The 17,207-nt window shown below is 51.1% G+C and overlaps 1 protein-coding gene across 4 annotated transcripts in view; it reads right to left on the bottom strand.

The window, feature by feature from the left end:
* Positions 1-1,146: 1,146 nt before the first annotated feature.
* Positions 1,147-17,207, bottom strand: part of RNF31 (ring finger protein 31) — a 28,865-nt gene continuing 12,804 nt past the window's right edge. For 2 of the 4 annotated variants that reach the window (XM_063138519.1, XM_063138518.1), the window contains exons 9-22: positions 16,615-16,896; positions 15,530-15,793; positions 14,765-14,947; positions 14,451-14,663; positions 12,919-13,092; positions 11,370-11,468; positions 10,097-10,186; positions 8,817-8,931; positions 7,908-8,026; positions 4,550-4,663; positions 4,212-4,269; positions 3,326-3,422; positions 1,876-2,050; positions 1,147-1,779 (exon numbers count right to left, since the gene is read on the bottom strand). In XM_063138519.1, coding sequence (XP_062994589.1) covers positions 1,729-1,779; positions 1,876-2,050; positions 3,326-3,422; positions 4,212-4,269; positions 4,550-4,663; positions 7,908-8,026; positions 8,817-8,931; positions 10,097-10,186; positions 11,370-11,468; positions 12,919-13,092; positions 14,451-14,663; positions 14,765-14,947; positions 15,530-15,793; positions 16,615-16,896 — 2,034 coding nt within the window. In that variant the 3' untranslated portion in view covers positions 1,147-1,728. Of the gene's footprint in view, positions 1,780-1,875; positions 2,051-3,325; positions 3,423-4,211; positions 4,270-4,549; positions 4,664-7,907; positions 8,027-8,816; positions 8,932-10,096; positions 10,187-11,369; positions 11,469-12,918; positions 13,093-14,450; positions 14,664-14,764; positions 14,948-15,529; positions 15,794-16,614; positions 16,897-17,207 lie in introns of those variants that run through there. The other 2 variants (XM_063138521.1, XR_010025988.1) reach the window with 2 other exon arrangements.

Here is a 17,207-nt window from a genome sequence, read left to right as displayed (position 1 = left end):
TTCGGCTATGGGGTGGTATATAAATGTAATAAATAAATAAATAAATAGAAACGGAAGCTGATTCAAACGGTATTGGCCGAAGGTGCCTATTTGATTTCCTCTTTAACCACAGAGTAATTTACTGCAAGATGCTGACATCTTGAAGGCCAACTCAAAAAGGAAAAGTGTCTTGTCCACAAAATAAATAAATAACTGGTTAACTCGGGGAACCCATCAGCTTAGGATACTGCGAAGGCATCCTTTAACATAAATATGATAAAGTTTAGATGAATACACAAGCAATAATATAACTGAATATCTAGTTCAGTCTTCCCCAACTTGGCGCGCTCCAGATGGGTTGAAATGCAACTGTATGGGATGATGGGAGTTGTAGTCCACCCCATTGTGAGCGCACCGGGTTGGGGAAGTCTGAACTAGATATATGGAAAATAAAACCTTTTCATGTTCAATATGGGCAAGAAAGCAAGTGAATATTCCTGGCAATGTAAGCTTTCAAGTCACACAGGACTTTTCTTCAGGGAGAAAGGGAGTTTCACAAAAAGTGGTAAAACAGAATGCCGACGCTGATCTGGTCTGAACTGAAGCGCGTCAGTCTCTTCTTTCTCTGCTGTGCACCCCGGCTGTGGAATGAGCTCCCCAGAGAGATTCGCTTGGCGCCTACACTGTACTCCTTCCGTCGCCAGGTGAAGACCTTTTTATTTTCTCAGCATTTTAACACTTAATTTAACTTAAATTTAAACTTTGCTGTTTTAATTCTATATTTTAACCTATATCAATTTTTGCTGCGTGGTTTTAATCCTGGTTGTGCTTTTTATATTGTATTTTGCGTTCGTGTTTTTAAATTGTTGGTTGTTTTATTATGCTTTTCATGGTTTTAAATTTTTGTGAACCGCCCAGAGAGCTTCGGCTATTGGGCGGTATAAAACTGTAATAAATAAATAAATAAATAAATAATTTTGGTATCTAGGAGACCCTGCTGTTAGATTCCAAACTGGTCCAGATTGGGGGACACACAGTGGACAACTTCTCCCATTGGGGCGCAAGATTTGGGGAAATGCTCCTTTTTAAAAAAAAAAATTAAATGCTCTCTGTTCAAGGGAAGTGAGGGCGCCGTTATCTAGATCAGCAAAAAGTCTCACACATGGGTTTCTTTTTAAATCACAGAACAGTTTATTTGGAATTACGGTTTCCCCCAAGAGTTATGCAGGCTGGAGGGCAAGTGGAAGAGGAGGAGGAAATGAATCAGAAGGGGATAGACCTGGGACCACAACAAGAATTTTTCCAGGTGATTACTGGAAGTTTTGTTCTGAGTGTTTATCATTTCAAACCCACCCACTGAAAACACACACACACACCATAAAATCTAGCTATTCCTTAAAAACAAAAACTGATTCTGCCGAACAGGGTTATGCAAAAACTAACATCCTCTCTTTCTTCCAAACTGTGGTTCTGGCGGTTGTGGGATTTGCGTGCGTGAGCAACAGGATGGGAGGTTTGCGAAGGAGGCCCTGAAGTCCTACCTAGCAGCTGGGAGGGTCTTAAGATGGCATCTCGGACACCCCAAATATAAAACCGCTTCAGAAATGTTAAGGAGATTCTCCTGCCAGGTACGAGGGGGGGAGGGCTTCCATTCAGCTTCCTGTGGACATGCTCCCCTCAACAGGAAGCTGGATCGCAGGGCCCAAGTTGGTTTCTCTCCACACCACTGAGGCTGCCGGCGTCCGACTCCTACCGTCTGCGTGGAATTTTCAGGCCTAGAGGCACCTCGTCCCTGAGAATCTATGGCAGGAGGAGGAAGAGGGTGGGGGAGAAGAGAGGTTAGCTAAGCAGCAGACATTGCCCTGCTTTCCCCAGCCTCGGCTAATCCGGTTTCACCTTGACCAAACGCCCACGATAAGCTTCGTCCTCCTCAGCGGGTCCCCGAGCGGGCAGCTGTGGTCCGGCCAGGTGGCGTTGACAGACGGTCTCCACTTCTTGCAAAGTGTACAGGACGGCCGGGTCCAGGGAGTAGCTGTTGATGAGGTTGACCAGGTATTCCTTGTAGTGTGTTCTGGGAGCGAGGGGGACATGGATCACTGACGCGCACACGCCGTACTCCTGCCAAATGTACTCGTGCTCCTTGCTCGTGCCAAATGTGTGCTCATCCTCTGAGGGACTGTTGCGTGTCCCCCCACCTCCGAGACAGCAGTGGTTGCTGGGCCCTTGTGTAGCAGGGCCTTTTGTGTGGCAACACCCCAATTGTCAAACACCTCCCCCTCCTTTCAGTGAGGCTGGTCTAGTTTCCTTTAGACAACTGGGGAAGACTGTTGTTCCACCAAGCTTTTAATAAGTTAATAGCGCGCTCTGTTTTTAGCATTAATCCTGGGTTTTGAAATATGTTTTTGTATTTTTGTTTAATGCATTTTATTATCCTTTGCCTCAAGCACTCACTGAACAGAGGGGTGATCCAAAAATATTCTAAATAAATAAAATGTGTGTCACATAATAAACAGGGCCCCGTCTTTCTCTCCACACAGCTGCTATACTTCCTCCATGTCCCTTTTCCAGAACTCCCATAAACCAAATGCACAGTTACAAGATGGGGGATTCTTGGCTCAGCAATACTACAAGCGAGAAGGATCTTGGAATTATTGTAGATCACAAGCTGAATATGAGCCAACAGTGTGACACAGCTGCAAAAAAAGCAAATGTATTTTGGGATGCATTCATAGAAGTATAGCTTCCAAATCGTGCGAGGTACTGGTTCCCCTCTGGCACTGGTTAGGCCTCCTCTTGAGTATTGCGTCCAGTTCTGGGACGCAGACAAGCTGGAGGGGGTTCGGAGGAAGACAACGAGGATGATCAGGGGGTCTGGTAACAAAGCCCTATGAGGAGAGACTGAAAGAACTGGGCATGTTTAGTCTGGAGAAGATTGAGGAGAGACATGATAGCACTCTTCAAATACTTGAAAGGTTGTCACACAAGAGGAGGGCCAGGATCTCTTCTCGATCCTCCCAGAGTGCAGGACACGGAATAACGGGCTCAAGTGACAGGAAGCCAGATTCCAGCTGGACATCAGGAAAAACTTCCTGACTGTTAGAGCAGTACGACAACGGAACCAGTGACCTAGGGAGGTTGTGGGCTCTCTCACACTGGAGGCCTTTAAGAGGCAGCTGGACAGGGATGCTTTAGGGAGGATTCCTGCATTGAGCAGGGGGTTGGGCTTGATGGCCTTAGAGGCCCTTTCCAACTCTACTATTCTATGATTCTTTGAAACTTAAACCCCATTCTATCCCCTGAAGGTCAATGAACGACTTCCCACTACCCACAAAATGGCGTTACTCACTGACAAAGGCCGGCGTATCCAACTTGGGTCTCTTTCCCACAAGGTTCGTCTTTTAACCCTGTCGGGGTCTCCTTCTGCTCCATAACGCGGCATCCACCTGAAGCAGGGCCGGGGGTGGGTGGGATGGAGGGAGAGATATCCGTTGGCGTTCAAGACTCCAGTTACTTCTCTGCATTCTTGTGATTACTTTTATTATTAATTTATACCCTGCCTTTTTAGAGAGGTACCCAAGGCACGCAATTAGCACAAAGGAGGTTTTAAAAAACACCACTGGATCAACTTAAACAAAAGCAACCGTTTAAAAACAAGCCGCAGTTTTAAAAGCGACGGAAGACGCAATAAAACGGAGGTTCGGAAAAGGCCCGCTCAAATAACACCGTCCACACCTAAAAGAAGGGTTAGACGAAATTAACCGGGGTATGAAGTTTTGAGGATCAAGTAGGCAGGTTAGGATTCCCCAAAGAGAAATTTCCTATAACTAGGGTGAGCCTTGGTGAAGCCGTAAGAGTTTTATTTTATTTATTTATTTATTTATCATACTTATACCCCGCTCCTCAGCCAAAAAAGGCTCTCGGAGCGGCTTACACTGAGCAAAAAAGACAGTTAAAAAGAGTTAAACTGGGGTAACTTGAATCTCAGGGTGCAAAGATGGAACGTTTAAGAAAAGGGATTTCTCTCCCTCAATATGCCACATTACCCAGAATTCTATGATGATGATGATGGAGGAGGAGGAGGAAGGAGAAGGAGAAGAAGGAGAAGGAGAAGAAGAAGGAGGAGAAGAAGCCACCGCCAAGTTACCCCAAATTCGTTGTTCAAGATGTGGGGGATTGAGAATGCAAACATTCCCTGGCAAACCCAGATTTCCCAGAGTCCTTTGGTAACTCACCGCCAGGTGTGGCCCGGGTCCCAGCTGGGGGCTCTGTATTGAAGTTGATGCTGTTATCCTGGGATGGGGGAAACGTCAAGGGTGAAAACTCCACTTTGTCCCCTCAGGCCGCCTCTCCAACCCCAAGGGAGGGGACCAAGACCAGCCCTCCGGATCCTGGCCCTCTGCTGGGGGTTTCAGCCCCACAACTTTCGCTTCGGCCTTGCCCACCACAGGAATGCAGTTTCCTGGGGGGTTCTCCAAATGCAAATCGCCCCTCATTTCGAAAAGCGTTCGACACCCCTTCTCCAAAGGAATGGGTCGCCCCTGTACCCCGAAATGCCTTAGTCTGGCCTGACCTGTAAGAGCCGTTGCAGCCGAACAACGTCCCAGTCGCGCAGGTAGAAGAGGCAGTCGCGGGGGTGGTGTCCGTGGAGGGAGCGCCGGATGCGGCAGTCGGGGATCGGGCATTTCTGGTGGAGGCAGAGCTAAAGTGAGGCTGTGAGACGGTTTAACCCACCAAACAAGTGCCTTCAGTACAGGCCGGTGGCTCCAAAGTCAGTGGGGTGGCGAATCCGCTCTGGGTTTCTGTCAGAACTCTGAAGAAGCTATCCAAGGTGCGGAAGCACCCTGGAGAGCTCTTTTCCATTTCTGACTGAAACCTGGAGCGGATTCCCCGCCCCACTGACCCCAGTGCCACTAGCACCCTGGCTAGATCCTTTAGAGTTCTGACTAAAACCCGGAGCAGATTCCCCACTCCACTGACCCCAGAGCCACCAGCACCCTGGCTAGCTCCTTTAGAGTTCTGACTGAAACCCGGAGCGGATTCACCGCCACACTGACCCCAGAGCCACTAGCACCCTGGATAGCTTCCTTCAGGTTCTGACAGACACCTGGAACGGATTCACCGCTCCACTGACCCTGGAGCCACCAGCACCCTGGATAGCCCTTTTCAGGTTCTGACTGAAACCCGGAGTGGATTCACCGCTACACTGACCCCGGAGCCACTAGCACCCTGGATAGCTCCTTTCAAGTTGTGACAGAAACCCAGAGCGGATTCAACACCTCACTGTCAGGGATGCTTTAGGGTGGACTCCTGCATTGAGCAGGGGGTTGGACTCGATGGCCTTGTAGGCCCCTTCCAACTCTGGTGTTCTATGATTCTATGAATATATATGACACATATTCTTCATCACAGTCCTATTGAACACCAGTTTGCAGCTCGCAGATCGGCAACAGGAGCTCACCTCGGCTTCCTCCCACAGTTGCCAAATAGGAGTTGGGTGAGTGTGTGTGTGTGTGTGCGAATAGAATGCCCTCTCCAGCCTGGTTCACACAGAACACTAAACCATGGTATGGCTTGTTGGAGTGTGAGTTGTCGTGTTGTGTGAACACATATGCGCTAACAAACCAGAGTTTGTTAGCCACGAAGAACTCAGAAAGAGAACCTATGGCTTGGTGCAGGGTTGTGAACTCTGGGTTGTTTAAACCACGGGGTGTCGTTACGTGCGAACTCAGAAGAGTGGAGTGTTCGTGGGATGTTTAGCTAGACTACTGAGGGGGCAGGCAAAAGCTGTAAAAAAGAATTAAAAAGCCCAGCCGCTCGACATGTCAGCCTTCCAGTGCCACAAAGGCATTTGGGATACAGGGAGGGAGCGGGTGAAGGAGGAGAGAAGCAAACAAGCCAGGGACTGAGAAAACAAACCATGGTTTTGTTCGACCATCAGCCAGATCAACCCTGGGTAAGGCAGCAAACCATGGGTTAAACAAACCACAGGTCAGCGTTATGTGTGAACCAGGCCTGTGTAGCAACAGTATTTGCCGGCTTGCTGCTGGGAGTGGGGGAAGGCGAAAATGTGGTCCCCTCCCCAACTCCGTTCAGAAAGCACGCCTCTAAGACAGCCTTCCTCAACCTGGGGCGCTCCAGATGTGTTGGACTGCATCTCCCAGAATGCCCCAGCCAGCAGAGCTGGCTGGGGCATTCTGGGAGTTGTAGTCCAACACATCTGGAGCGCCCCAGGTTGAGGAAGGCTGCTCTAAGACATCTAGTTGCTGGCCCCGGATATCTAGCCAACCTAGATGGTCTTTTCTCTTGGTGGGGGTGGGTGGGTTCGAAATGAAGCGAGAGAAGGCTTTTCTCATTGGTTTCTCTGCTCCTTTCTACGTTTCCCCTCACAGTGCTCAACAAACGCTGCAGATAATCCTTCCTCTGTCTGAGGGCATGATGTAACCACGTCTCCAAAATAGCATAATTCCCAGAAGTCAGCCAGCCAGCCAGGATGTTTTCTGCATCCTGGCTGTATGTGGGAGGAGATAAATATCTCGGGATCTTATTCTACTCTGGGCCTTTTTAAAATAACAACTACCTTGTAGCACCGAACAACTCTTTGAAGTCCAAATAATTCACTTAATAACGGTCAGGATTCGCTGGAAATCTAATGCTCTCCAGCAGCCGTCGTGCCCTTCCCTGCTGTCTGGGAATGATGGGAGTTGTAGTCTAACACACCCAGACTGTGTCAGGTGGGAGAAAGCCCCTGGGGAGCATTTCTCTGCCCACCTGCAGCAGAGATACCCTGACAAATCAGAAATTAACTTTTCACCATTCCCTCATCAGCCTGGCCAAACTGATGATGGCTGTGAGATTCCCGTTCTACACCACACCCTACTCCCTTCCGTTCTACTTGTGATTCCTACACCCACTGAAAAAACCAGCCCTGTGAGTTCAAGGTTTTTTCCACAATCCATGACGACTAGAAACCAGGTTTTGTTTCAAGGCGAACATTTTAGTTCTTAGGATTCAGCGTGGGCATTCCTGGACTGCATCTGATTCCTACTGTACATTACGGGTTGAATCACAGAATCACAGTATCACAGAACAGTAGAGTTGTAAGGGGCCTATAAGGCCAGCTGAAGACCTTTTTATTCTCTCAGTATTTTAACACTTAATTTTAACTTAAATTAAAATTGTACTGTTCTAACTCTGTATTTTAATCTTATATCAATTACGCTGCGTGGTTTTATCCTGGTTGTGCTTTTTATACTGTATTTTGTATTTGTGTTTTTAACCTGTTGGTAGTTTTATTATAGTTTTAATTTTTGTGAACCGCCCAGAGAACTTCGGCTGTTGGGCGGTATAAAAATGTAATAAATAAATAAATAAATAAATTTAGTCCAACCCCTTGCTCAATGCAGGATTCCACCTTAAAGCATACCCAACAGGTTGTATCCACTTCAAAGGATTTCAATATATTTGGAAGGGAACGAAGTGGAGCCCAGGGGGCGGAATCCAAGACCTTGATCAAAAAGACCAGGGTTCAAACTTCACCACTGTAATGGAGTCACTGCATGTGGGTTGGGGCAAATCATACTCTGTTTCCCCCATTTATAAAATGGTCTACGTTTCTCTCAATGGAGATGAATAAGTGACCATATACTCCGATGAAGAGCACTGGAGAACTCAAAAGCTTGCACAATTTTGTGGAATTTTGGTCGGTCCCAATAAACTGTAGATTCAGGATTCTTTTCTTCTCACAGACCAGCACGTACAATTTTTAAAAATGCACAGCAGAACATTTTGTCAATTAAAAGTGCCATGGAAATAGGTGCGATTTTATCCCACGCCATCCCGAAGGCTTTGAGAGATACTCTGTCCGTCGCTCTGTCCTGCCCCATCACACACACACACCACCTCCAGCAAACCCACTCCGGCATCCTTACGTTCGGGGCGTAGAAGGAACCGTAGCAGCCGCTGCAGAAATGGTGCCTGCACTGGGAACACTGGAAATGCATGCAGCCTCCCCGAGCCAAGGCGTAGGAGAACTTGCATTTGGGACACGCTGGAAGGAGAGACAAGGAAAAGAAGAAGAGGTTAGTAGGCATGGAAACGGCAGAGATGAAGGAAAGGGCCACCTGGCCCTTTAAGGGAACAAGGGCTGCTGGGAGTCACGCCAGCGGAGGCCTAGCAAGACCCATTGCCAGGAAAGACCAGCCAGCGCCCAAGTGGCTTCTGATACCTGTTCAAATCTCTTCACTCTGGCTCTGTCCAGCCGGCCTCTTTCCACCCACTGGGCCCTTTTTCCCTGGGGTCTTCCAGTGTGTAAGGAGGGTGACCCTATGAAAAGGAGGACGGGGCTCCTGTATCTTTAGCAGTTGCATTGAAAAGGGAATTTCAGCAGGTGTCATTTGTATGCATGCAGCCCCTGGTGGAATCCCCTCTTTGTCACAACCGTTAAAGCTGCAAGAGCTATACTAGAGTGACCAGACACAAAAGTGGGCAGTTCTCCTGCAGCTTTAATGGTTGTGATAAAGAGGGGATTTCACCAGGGGCTGCGTGCATACAAATGACCCTTGTTGAAATTCTCTTTTCTGTGCAACTGTTAAAGATACAGGAGCCCTGTCCTCCTTTCCATATATAAGCCTGACAGCACATCTACTGGGCCTTATTTTGACATTAACCGCCATCATGCAGGAAGCACCCAAGGAATGAGAATAAATGGAACGTGGAACGAAATATTATCTACAAGGGGACACCCTGGAGCTCAGTCCTTCCAGGAAGCCGCACACAGCACTCTTGGATGTGTGGGGATAAAGGCAAGGGGGGGAAACCCACAGGGAGGGCATCCTCACCGATCCCATTTTCCTGCAGGTACACGGCCAAACCCTGGGCCTGGTATTCTGGGTCGTTGGTTCGTTTCCATTCCAGGAACCCCTCGCAAGACAGACCCTGATGCTGAGGCTCCCACTATGGCCAAGGAAGGAGAAACAAGAGCATCAGTATTTATTTATTACATTTTTATACCACCCAATAGCCGAAGCTCTCTGGGTGGTTCACTCCCTGGCCTAGAGATTAGACTCTGGGGGCCGCTGCCACTTGCAGAAAAGGGCCTTCTCAGTGGTGGCACTCCTCGCATGGCAATTCTCTCCCCAGGGAGGCCCCCTCAGTGCCTACATTAGCAGCATTTCGGCACCGTTTTTGGAGCTCCGTGTTCAATCAGGAAGTCGGGGCTGCAGAACGCAGACACACTGCCAACATCCCAATGCAGCAACGTGACCAAGAGATGGAAACTAGGATGGGGCTAGGCAGAGAGGGGCAGAGGGGATTCTCAGTGGTCCCTTCAGGTCACCGGGAAAGGAAGCGGCCACCCCGACACAAGCTTTTACCTTTGCTCGAGGAATGGCAATCATTGTAAGTGTGAAGGGAAATTTACACTCCCAAGAGAGAGAGAGAGACCAGCGGAGGCTGGTGGCTCTGATGTCAGTGACAAGGTGAATCCGCTCCGGGTTTCACCCACTGTCCCCGGAGCCACCAGCACCCTGAAAAGCTCCTTTAGAGTTCTGACTGAAACCCGGAGTGGATTCACTGCCCCACTGACCCCGGAGCCAACGGCACCTTGGAGAGCTTCTTTAGAGATCCAACTAAAACCCGGAGTGGATTCCCTGCCCCACTGACCCCGGAGCCAACGGCACCCTGGAGAGCTCCTTTAGAGTTCTGACTGAAACCCGGAGCGGATTCACTGCTCCACTGACCCTGGAGCCACCAGCACCCTGGACAGCTCCTTTAGAGTTCTGACTAAAACCCGGAGCGGATTCACCACCCCACTGACCCTGGAGCCAAAAGCACCTTGGAGAGCTCTTTTAGAGTACTGATTGGTTCTGACTAAAAACTGGAATGGATTCACCACCCCAGTAACATCAAAGCCACCAGCCTCCACGGAGAGATACACCCACCCACACACCCACCCAGAGGGGCATTTCCCCGGCTCCTTACAATACACAACCTCCCTGCCTGAACAGCCCCTCCCAGCACGACAACAGGTCCTTTGCGGGTGCGTCAAAACCCCAGGCTGGCAGCTTCGCCCTCTCCTCTCCCACCACCCACGCCACGGCCCCCGGGAGGCGCCACGGACCTGCCGCTTGCACTGGACACAGAAGCTCTTCAAGCAGTGCGGACACTTGGCTTCCAGCTGCTCGCGCTCGTAGATGAAACCGAAGGAACACTAGAGAGAGGAGGGAGAGGAGAAATGGGAGAGGGGGGGAAGGGGTCACAAGCAGGGCCGGTGCCAGACTCTTCAAATACTGAAAAGGTTGTCACACAGGGGAGGGCCAAGATCTCTTCTCAATCCTCCCAGAGTGCAGGACACGGAATAAGGGGCTCAAGTGACAGGAAGCCAGATTCCAGCTGGACATCAGGAGAAACTTCCTGACTGTTAGAGCAGTACGACTTTTAGAGTCAGTTAGAGCAGTTTTCTTTTTCCTAAAGCTTTTAAAACTTGATTTTGTTCTGACTTTATACTGTTAGTTTTACCCTACCCTGTGCCTGTTTGCATTCTCTTCCCCTCCTTATTGTTTTATTATGATTTTATTAGAATGTAAGCCTATGCGGCAGGGTCTTGCTATTTACTGTTTTACTCTGTACAGCACCATGTACATTGATGGTGCTATATAAATAAATAAATTAATTAATTAAATAATAATAATAATAATAATAATAATAATAATAATAATAATAATAATAATATGACAATGGATCCAATTGCCTAGGGAGGTAGTGGGCTCTCCCACCCGAGAGGCCTTCAAGAGGCAGCTGGACAGCCATCTGTCAGGGATGCTTTAAGGTGGATTCCTGCATTGAGCAGGGGGTTGGACTCGATGGCCTTGTAGGCCCCTTCCAACTCTGCTATTCTATGATTCTATGATTCCTCCCAGAGTGCAGGACACGGAATAACGGGCTCAAGTTAAAGGAAGCCAGATTCCGGCTGGACATCAGGAAAAACTTCCTGACTGTTAGAGCAGTACGACAATGGGACCAGTTACCTAGGGAGGTTGTGGGCTCTCCCACACAAGAGGCCTTCAAGAGGCAGCTGGACAGCCATCTGTCAGGGATGCTTTAAGGTGGATTCCTGCATTGAGCTGGGGGCTGGACTTGATGGCCTTATAGGCCCCTTCCAACTCTGCTATTCTAGGATTCTAAGTCCCACTAGAATGTGACCAAGACACTGAATTCTGTATCTGCAAAAAGTGATCTAGAGCAGTCTACCCTCACATGGCCTCCTCTAGGCTGGGAAAGACTCATCTCAATTACTCCTACGGACTCTCCCGTCCCTTTCACTCGCACAGACCCCCTCCTCGTCCTGCTCCCATTTCCGCCAGGAATCAGGGCTGCCCGAGCCGCTTACTTACATGCGTGCACCACCGAAACTTCGGGTCCCGCATGAGCTCTCGCTCGGTGAGCTTCTTGTGGAAGAGTTCGTACGTCTCTGTGTCCAGACAGCCGCGCAGCTGGGGGTGCAGGAGGAGGGGGGAGGTCATTAAGAAGGCAGACAGGCTGGCACCTTCCGAAATATTTTTAGAGAATCGGAAAGAAGAGGAGGGGAAGAACTGGATGAGGAAGTGATGGATAGAAATGAAAGGGAGGCAGATTGATCAGGGGTACCCAAACTTTTGGGGTCGGGGGGTAGATTTGGGGGCTGTCTTTACGATGTATTTGCCCTGGGGTGGCGCAGCGTGGGTTATATGATGCAGCTGCCAACTCACAGCCACTGTGGGTTTCCCCCCGAAACTCTGCATTTAAGAAGTCGGGACTTACCCCAACTTTTCCCTTTGAAGCGAGGTCACTACAATCCTTCCACCGTGTTTCACTGCTTCGCCGTCAAGCTGGGGGCATTCCGGAACAGATGGCGACCACAGATAGGTCGCCTGAAGCTGGGAAGAGGCCAGGGGGCAGGCCCGGTGAGCCACATGGCCTCCGGAAAGCCCACGCTCCCTCCTGGCGTGGGGATTTCCCACCCCGCAGCAGCGATACTGAGAGGTTTTACTGGGATGAAGCAGCAAAGCAGCGCCGTGAATCCCCTTGGGATTATGGCAGAACGTCCTGGGCCCTTGCACAAAATGGCTGCCCTGGTGGGCATAGCCGGTCGCAACACAAGCATTTCCCAGAAGGCAAGCGAAGCAGAAGGCAGAGGTGGAGTCTGAGCTCTGAAACACGGAAACGCTCTTTACAGCAACGATAATAATAGTCTTAGGAAATAAAATAAAAAGCAGGAGAGGCAGGAATCCTAGCGGGCACCAAAAGAGGTGTCTGCAGGTACACCGGTGCTCACGGGCACCACACTGCAGCCCACAGCAGAAGGGTCAGATGAAAGGGGGAGGCGGCCATCTGTGGAACCAGAGGGCTGGACTGGGACCGTAAGCACGCCAGATATGGCCCAGGACACTGAGATTCTGCACCCCAAAATTACACAACGGAACCAGTCCTGTTTTTTTCCTGCTCAAAGGAGAGCCACATTCGGCAAAGTTGATAATTCCGGGATGTCATCAGACATATATTCAGCTGCCTCTACAGGGTTCACCGCTTCCTCTCCGTAGCCTCATGGGAAGTGGGACGGCGCTTACTTTGGCAACATTCACAGGGCCAAAAACAGCTCGAGAGCAAAGAGACTAATATCACGCCTCTTTGAATGAGGAATCTGAACTCTTTCGGCTTCCTCCCTCCTCCCTTTCTCCCCATGCCAGTGCATTTGGGGGGGGTGGGGGAGAAATAATTAAAAATGGCCCAAAGGCCTGTTAAAGAGAAGCAGCTGCCTGCAGAAGCACACGCCGCGATTCCACACCACTACGGATGTTCAGGTTCAGGTGTAGGAAGAATTAGGGATTTAGGTGAAGGCATCTAGAACCCTTGCACAGGAGTAGAGGTGTGTGTGAGTTGGTAGTGGTGGAAGAGTTCAAGTACCTGGATGTCAAGGGTGGAGAAGTAGCTGAGAAGTTCCTTCTCGTCGCTGATCTCTGGCTCGGAGCAGGCCGGACAGACCAGGTCCGTGATGTGCTTCTCTTTCACAGCAATAGTGAAGTGGAGGGCAAAGCATTCCGGGCAAATGGTGCACTCGCACGAGGTCAGCGACTGCATCTGGGGACGGACGAGGAAGCCCAGTTGGATCAGGTCTATCCTGTCTCCACTGGCGGCTGGCCAGAAACACCCACCCCCACCAGGAAGCCCACCAGCAAGCACCCACACCCACGGCATCCCTCCCCTTCCAAAAGTCAGCTGGTTCACACATTAGCGACAACCCAGAGCATGGGTTTAGCGTGAGCTGTCGTTGCTGAAGCGTGGCTTGTCGTTACATGCAAAACCCGCAGCCCGGTTCAACTATGGCTTTTAATTCCCTATTTTAACCTAGATCCATTTTTGCTGTGTGGTTTTATCCTGGTCGTGCTTTTTATATTGTATTTCGTATTTGTGTTTTTAGATGGTTGGTTGTTTTCATGCTCTTCGTGATTTTAATTTTTGTGAACCACCCGGATAGCTTCGGCTATTGGGCGGTATAAAAATGTAATAAATAAATAAATAAATAAATAAATAACCACGAACAGCCCAGGAAGAGAACCCACAGTTTGTTATTTATTTATTTATTTATTTGTTCATGTGTTACATTTATATACTGCCCCATCGCCGAAGCTCTCTGGGCGGTTCACAAAAGTTAAAGACGATAAACATTTAAAAAGTATACAAAATTTAAAAACTTCAAAAACAACAGTATAAAAACAACAGTGTTGTTGGGTTGTTCCTGGTTAACCACAGTGCAGAGTTCCCACGTAACGACAAACCACCATTCAATGACAACCCAAACTCAACCTGTATCCTGGGTTGTCGTTACATGCAAACCAGGTCCAAAATGCCCCCGCAAACATAAAAGCCTCTCCCCTTGCAGCTGCAAAAACTTCCTGCTCCTAATATGTCTCGCCCACGGCTCAAGCTCCGCCCACAAAAGAGACCCCTCCCATTTCTCTTTTCATAAGCTCCTCCTCTTTCTCAAGAACGCACACCATCGTCCGCCTCCCCGCCCCAGCGCCGCCCTTGCAGAGGTATACGACATCACAGCTAACAACTCTCGGCTGACCTGCTCTCCCCAAACTGGTCCAATCCAGTTTTAAACCCAAGTAAGCCGTGGCCGTTGCCACGGTGTGTTTCATAGGCCAGGGCTGCATTGGACAAAGACTTCCTTCCGCCAGCCAGGCAACCTCCGAATAGCTTAGAGAAGGGAGGGAGGGGTCAGTCATGGAACATCGCACATTTATACATTTGCCGCAAAGCAGGGGTGTTGAATCTCTTTCAGCCAGAGTTTCAAGGCAGGGGAAGGAGGCGGGGCCATTTGAGGAAACTCAGAGGGCCGGATGCGGCCCACGAGCCTGAGGTCGGGCACCCCTGCTGTAAAGAAACGGAAATGTTGATTTAACTACAGTGCAGGAGGAGCATCCCAGGGGTACCTTGTTCCGCGGCAAGGCTAAGCTGCAGACGGCGCACTCCCAGCTGAGCAGGCGTTTGATGAAGTCGCGGCTGGGGGAGGCCTTCACGGCCTCGACGATATCGGCCAGCTCTAGGCCCCCCTCGCTGGGCTGTTCGAGCATCAGCGAAACCACCAGCTCCGCCCGGCCCCAGCTGGGCAGGGAGAGCGAGGCCAGGAGGCGGCGGAGCAGAGCCTGGAAAAGAGGCAGGGAGAGCAAGGAAGGAGTTGAAGAGCAGCAGGCCGGAGAGGCCCGGCTGGGAAGGACCCCTCTCGGAAGGTCTCTCTCTCTCTCACCTGCCGATCGGCGCCATGGAAGTCTATGGGGGGGTCTTCGTTCTCCCACAAGCGCTGGTGGAAAGGCTCCAGCCGCTGGCGCTGCAGCTGCACCAGGGCCCGCCACATGTCGCCCTGGTTCTGGTACAGGGCCTGGAGCACGGGGCCACGCTCCTCGAAGCCCAGCGACTTCAGCTCCCGCACCTGCCCGGAAAGAGGAACGTTCAAGGCAACAACAACCCCTGCTCCGAAAAACCAGCCCATTCCCAACCCAGCTTCAACCGGCCCCCAAGCTCCATGCTTCCATTCAAAAAGCACTTTGCGCAGGCTCAGAGGGACTCCTATTATTTTGCATAACCCTGGGCAGCGGCCTGAACAGCCCAGGTTTATATTACGCTGGGAGTGAAGCCACCCCGCATGTAGACACAACACGCCTAAGCTAACAGCCCTGGCTGCCTTCCCTTCCCAAAGTTGGTGCGGCCCCTGAAACCATACGGGCCACTCCACCTTCCCTGGCAAATCCTTCCTGCTCCTAACAAGCCCCACCCACTGCTCAGACTCCACCCCCAAAATCCAGCCACCTCCCATTTCTCCCTTCACAAGCTCCTCCTCCTTCTCAGGAACCTACACCAGGCGTCCCCTACCCAATGTCCTCTAGACGTGTCGGATGGCAGCACCCACCAACCCCAGCCAGCTGTGCTGGCTGGGGTTGATGGGAGTTGTCATCAGACACGTCTGAAGGGTGCCAGTCAGTTTTCAGAAAACACCCCCCCCCCCGAGACTGACCTTGCTACGCCGTGCGCTAAGGCACCGCCCGACGGCGTCGTCCACGTCCCCTTGGCTCGCCACCCACGCGCCTTGGACTTCCTGGCGGGTCACAATGCCCAGGCCGCCCCCGGGCTCCTGCTCGCCTCGCTGGGTGGCCAGCTCCGCCACCCCTTCCAGGACGCAGGGCAGCTCCGAATTCAGCCAGGCGAGAGGCAGTTCCGCCCCCGAGTAGCGTAGGGCAGCAGCCACCATCTCGGGGGCCACCCCCACCCCCTCAGCTTCCTGTGGGGAGACAGGGACGGAAGGTTCGGGTCAAATCAACTCGGGGGCGAACAAGACTGGGCCAAATTGAGCGCTGGTCGGCAACTACAATGACCAGGGCTGGGAGAACAACTCTGACTTGTGTGGGGGAAGGCAGGCCGTGCTGCCTCTGCTCCTGCAAAGCAAGGGGGCTACCCAGTCATCACCCCACATATCTTACGTCTCTGCCTCGCTTGGAAGGGACAGGGGTGGGGGGACAGAGACACAACCACACTCTATTAGCCTCTCCCCAGCTACTCAACCAATGCCCCTAACCCTCCATTCCAGCCCTTGAAAAATGTTCTAAATTCTGCAAGCCTCCTGCCCCCCCAAAATGCTGCATTTCACAACATAGCAAAACGGCCCATTCTCCTCTCGTGCCATGCAGAATTCACAATCCCCGGGGGTGGGGTGGGTAAAATGTATTACTTTGGAGGCCCTTTCGAGGGCCCAAATTGCAGGGTTAAAATTATTCGTGGAAGATTTATTTTTATTTATTTATTACATTTCTATACCGCCCAATAGCCGGAGCTCTCTGGGCGGTTCACATTTCTCTTGGAATATCCTTTGCAGCGACCCCGAAACCTCTAGCTCTGTGGCTCGGAACAGGATGGGAGGCCGAAATTTAGGCAACTGAAAGCAGGTTTCTCCTTGCTTTGGGCCCCCGCACCCCTCAGCTGTGTTGAACTACAATTCCCATCTCTCCCAGCCAGGTTGGGGAAGTCTTATCTGACGTTTACAGCCTGGATGTCTACGGACAGTTAGTTGTTCAGGAAATCCGTTTGCACGGGGAGGCAGCTTACTCGGATCATGGCCACCATCCTCTGCCCTTCCTCACGCAGTTTCTCTTGCCTCCGGTGCTCCACCTCTTCCAGAGAGACGGACGAGGCCTTCCGCGGGCCCTTGGGCCCTGCCTTGAGCTCTTCCAGCCCCTTCCTTGGCCTTTCGGCTTCTTCTTTCTCCATCTGGGAGGGCAGAGGCGAAGGCTCGGGACACCCCAGCGAGCTGGTGCGGTCGCAAATTTCGCACACCCGGCCCCGGACCTTGTTCCAGTAGGTGCAGTGTTCGCACTGCCAGCCGGGAGGCTGTAGGGGAAAGGAAAGGGGTTCAACGGGCTGGCGCGGGGAGGAACGCCGGGGCAACAGGCAGAACCGAAGCACGGCGGCTGTGTGGACTCAGAGATGAGGAGGAGCAACAACCTTTCATGCATTCAAAAGGCAGTATCTTCCAATATTACCCCCAGGCCGAGCCTTCGCACTGAAAATACATTCGGGGGGTTAAGCTTCAAATGAAACAGTACATCGGGGGTGCGGAACCTCTGGCCGACGGGCCAAAACCGGCCCACTTCTGGGCCAAATCCAGCCCTCCAAGAGTTCTCCACTGAGCTAAGACCGCT

The sequence above is a fragment of the Elgaria multicarinata genome, chromosome 11, assembly GCF_023053635.1.
Source record: "Elgaria multicarinata webbii isolate HBS135686 ecotype San Diego chromosome 11, rElgMul1.1.pri, whole genome shotgun sequence".
In the NCBI taxonomy this organism is placed as follows: Eukaryota; Metazoa; Chordata; class Lepidosauria; order Squamata; family Anguidae; genus Elgaria; species Elgaria multicarinata.
The sequence above is the reverse complement of the archived record's forward strand: the minus strand, read 5'-3'. Positions and strand labels throughout refer to the sequence as shown.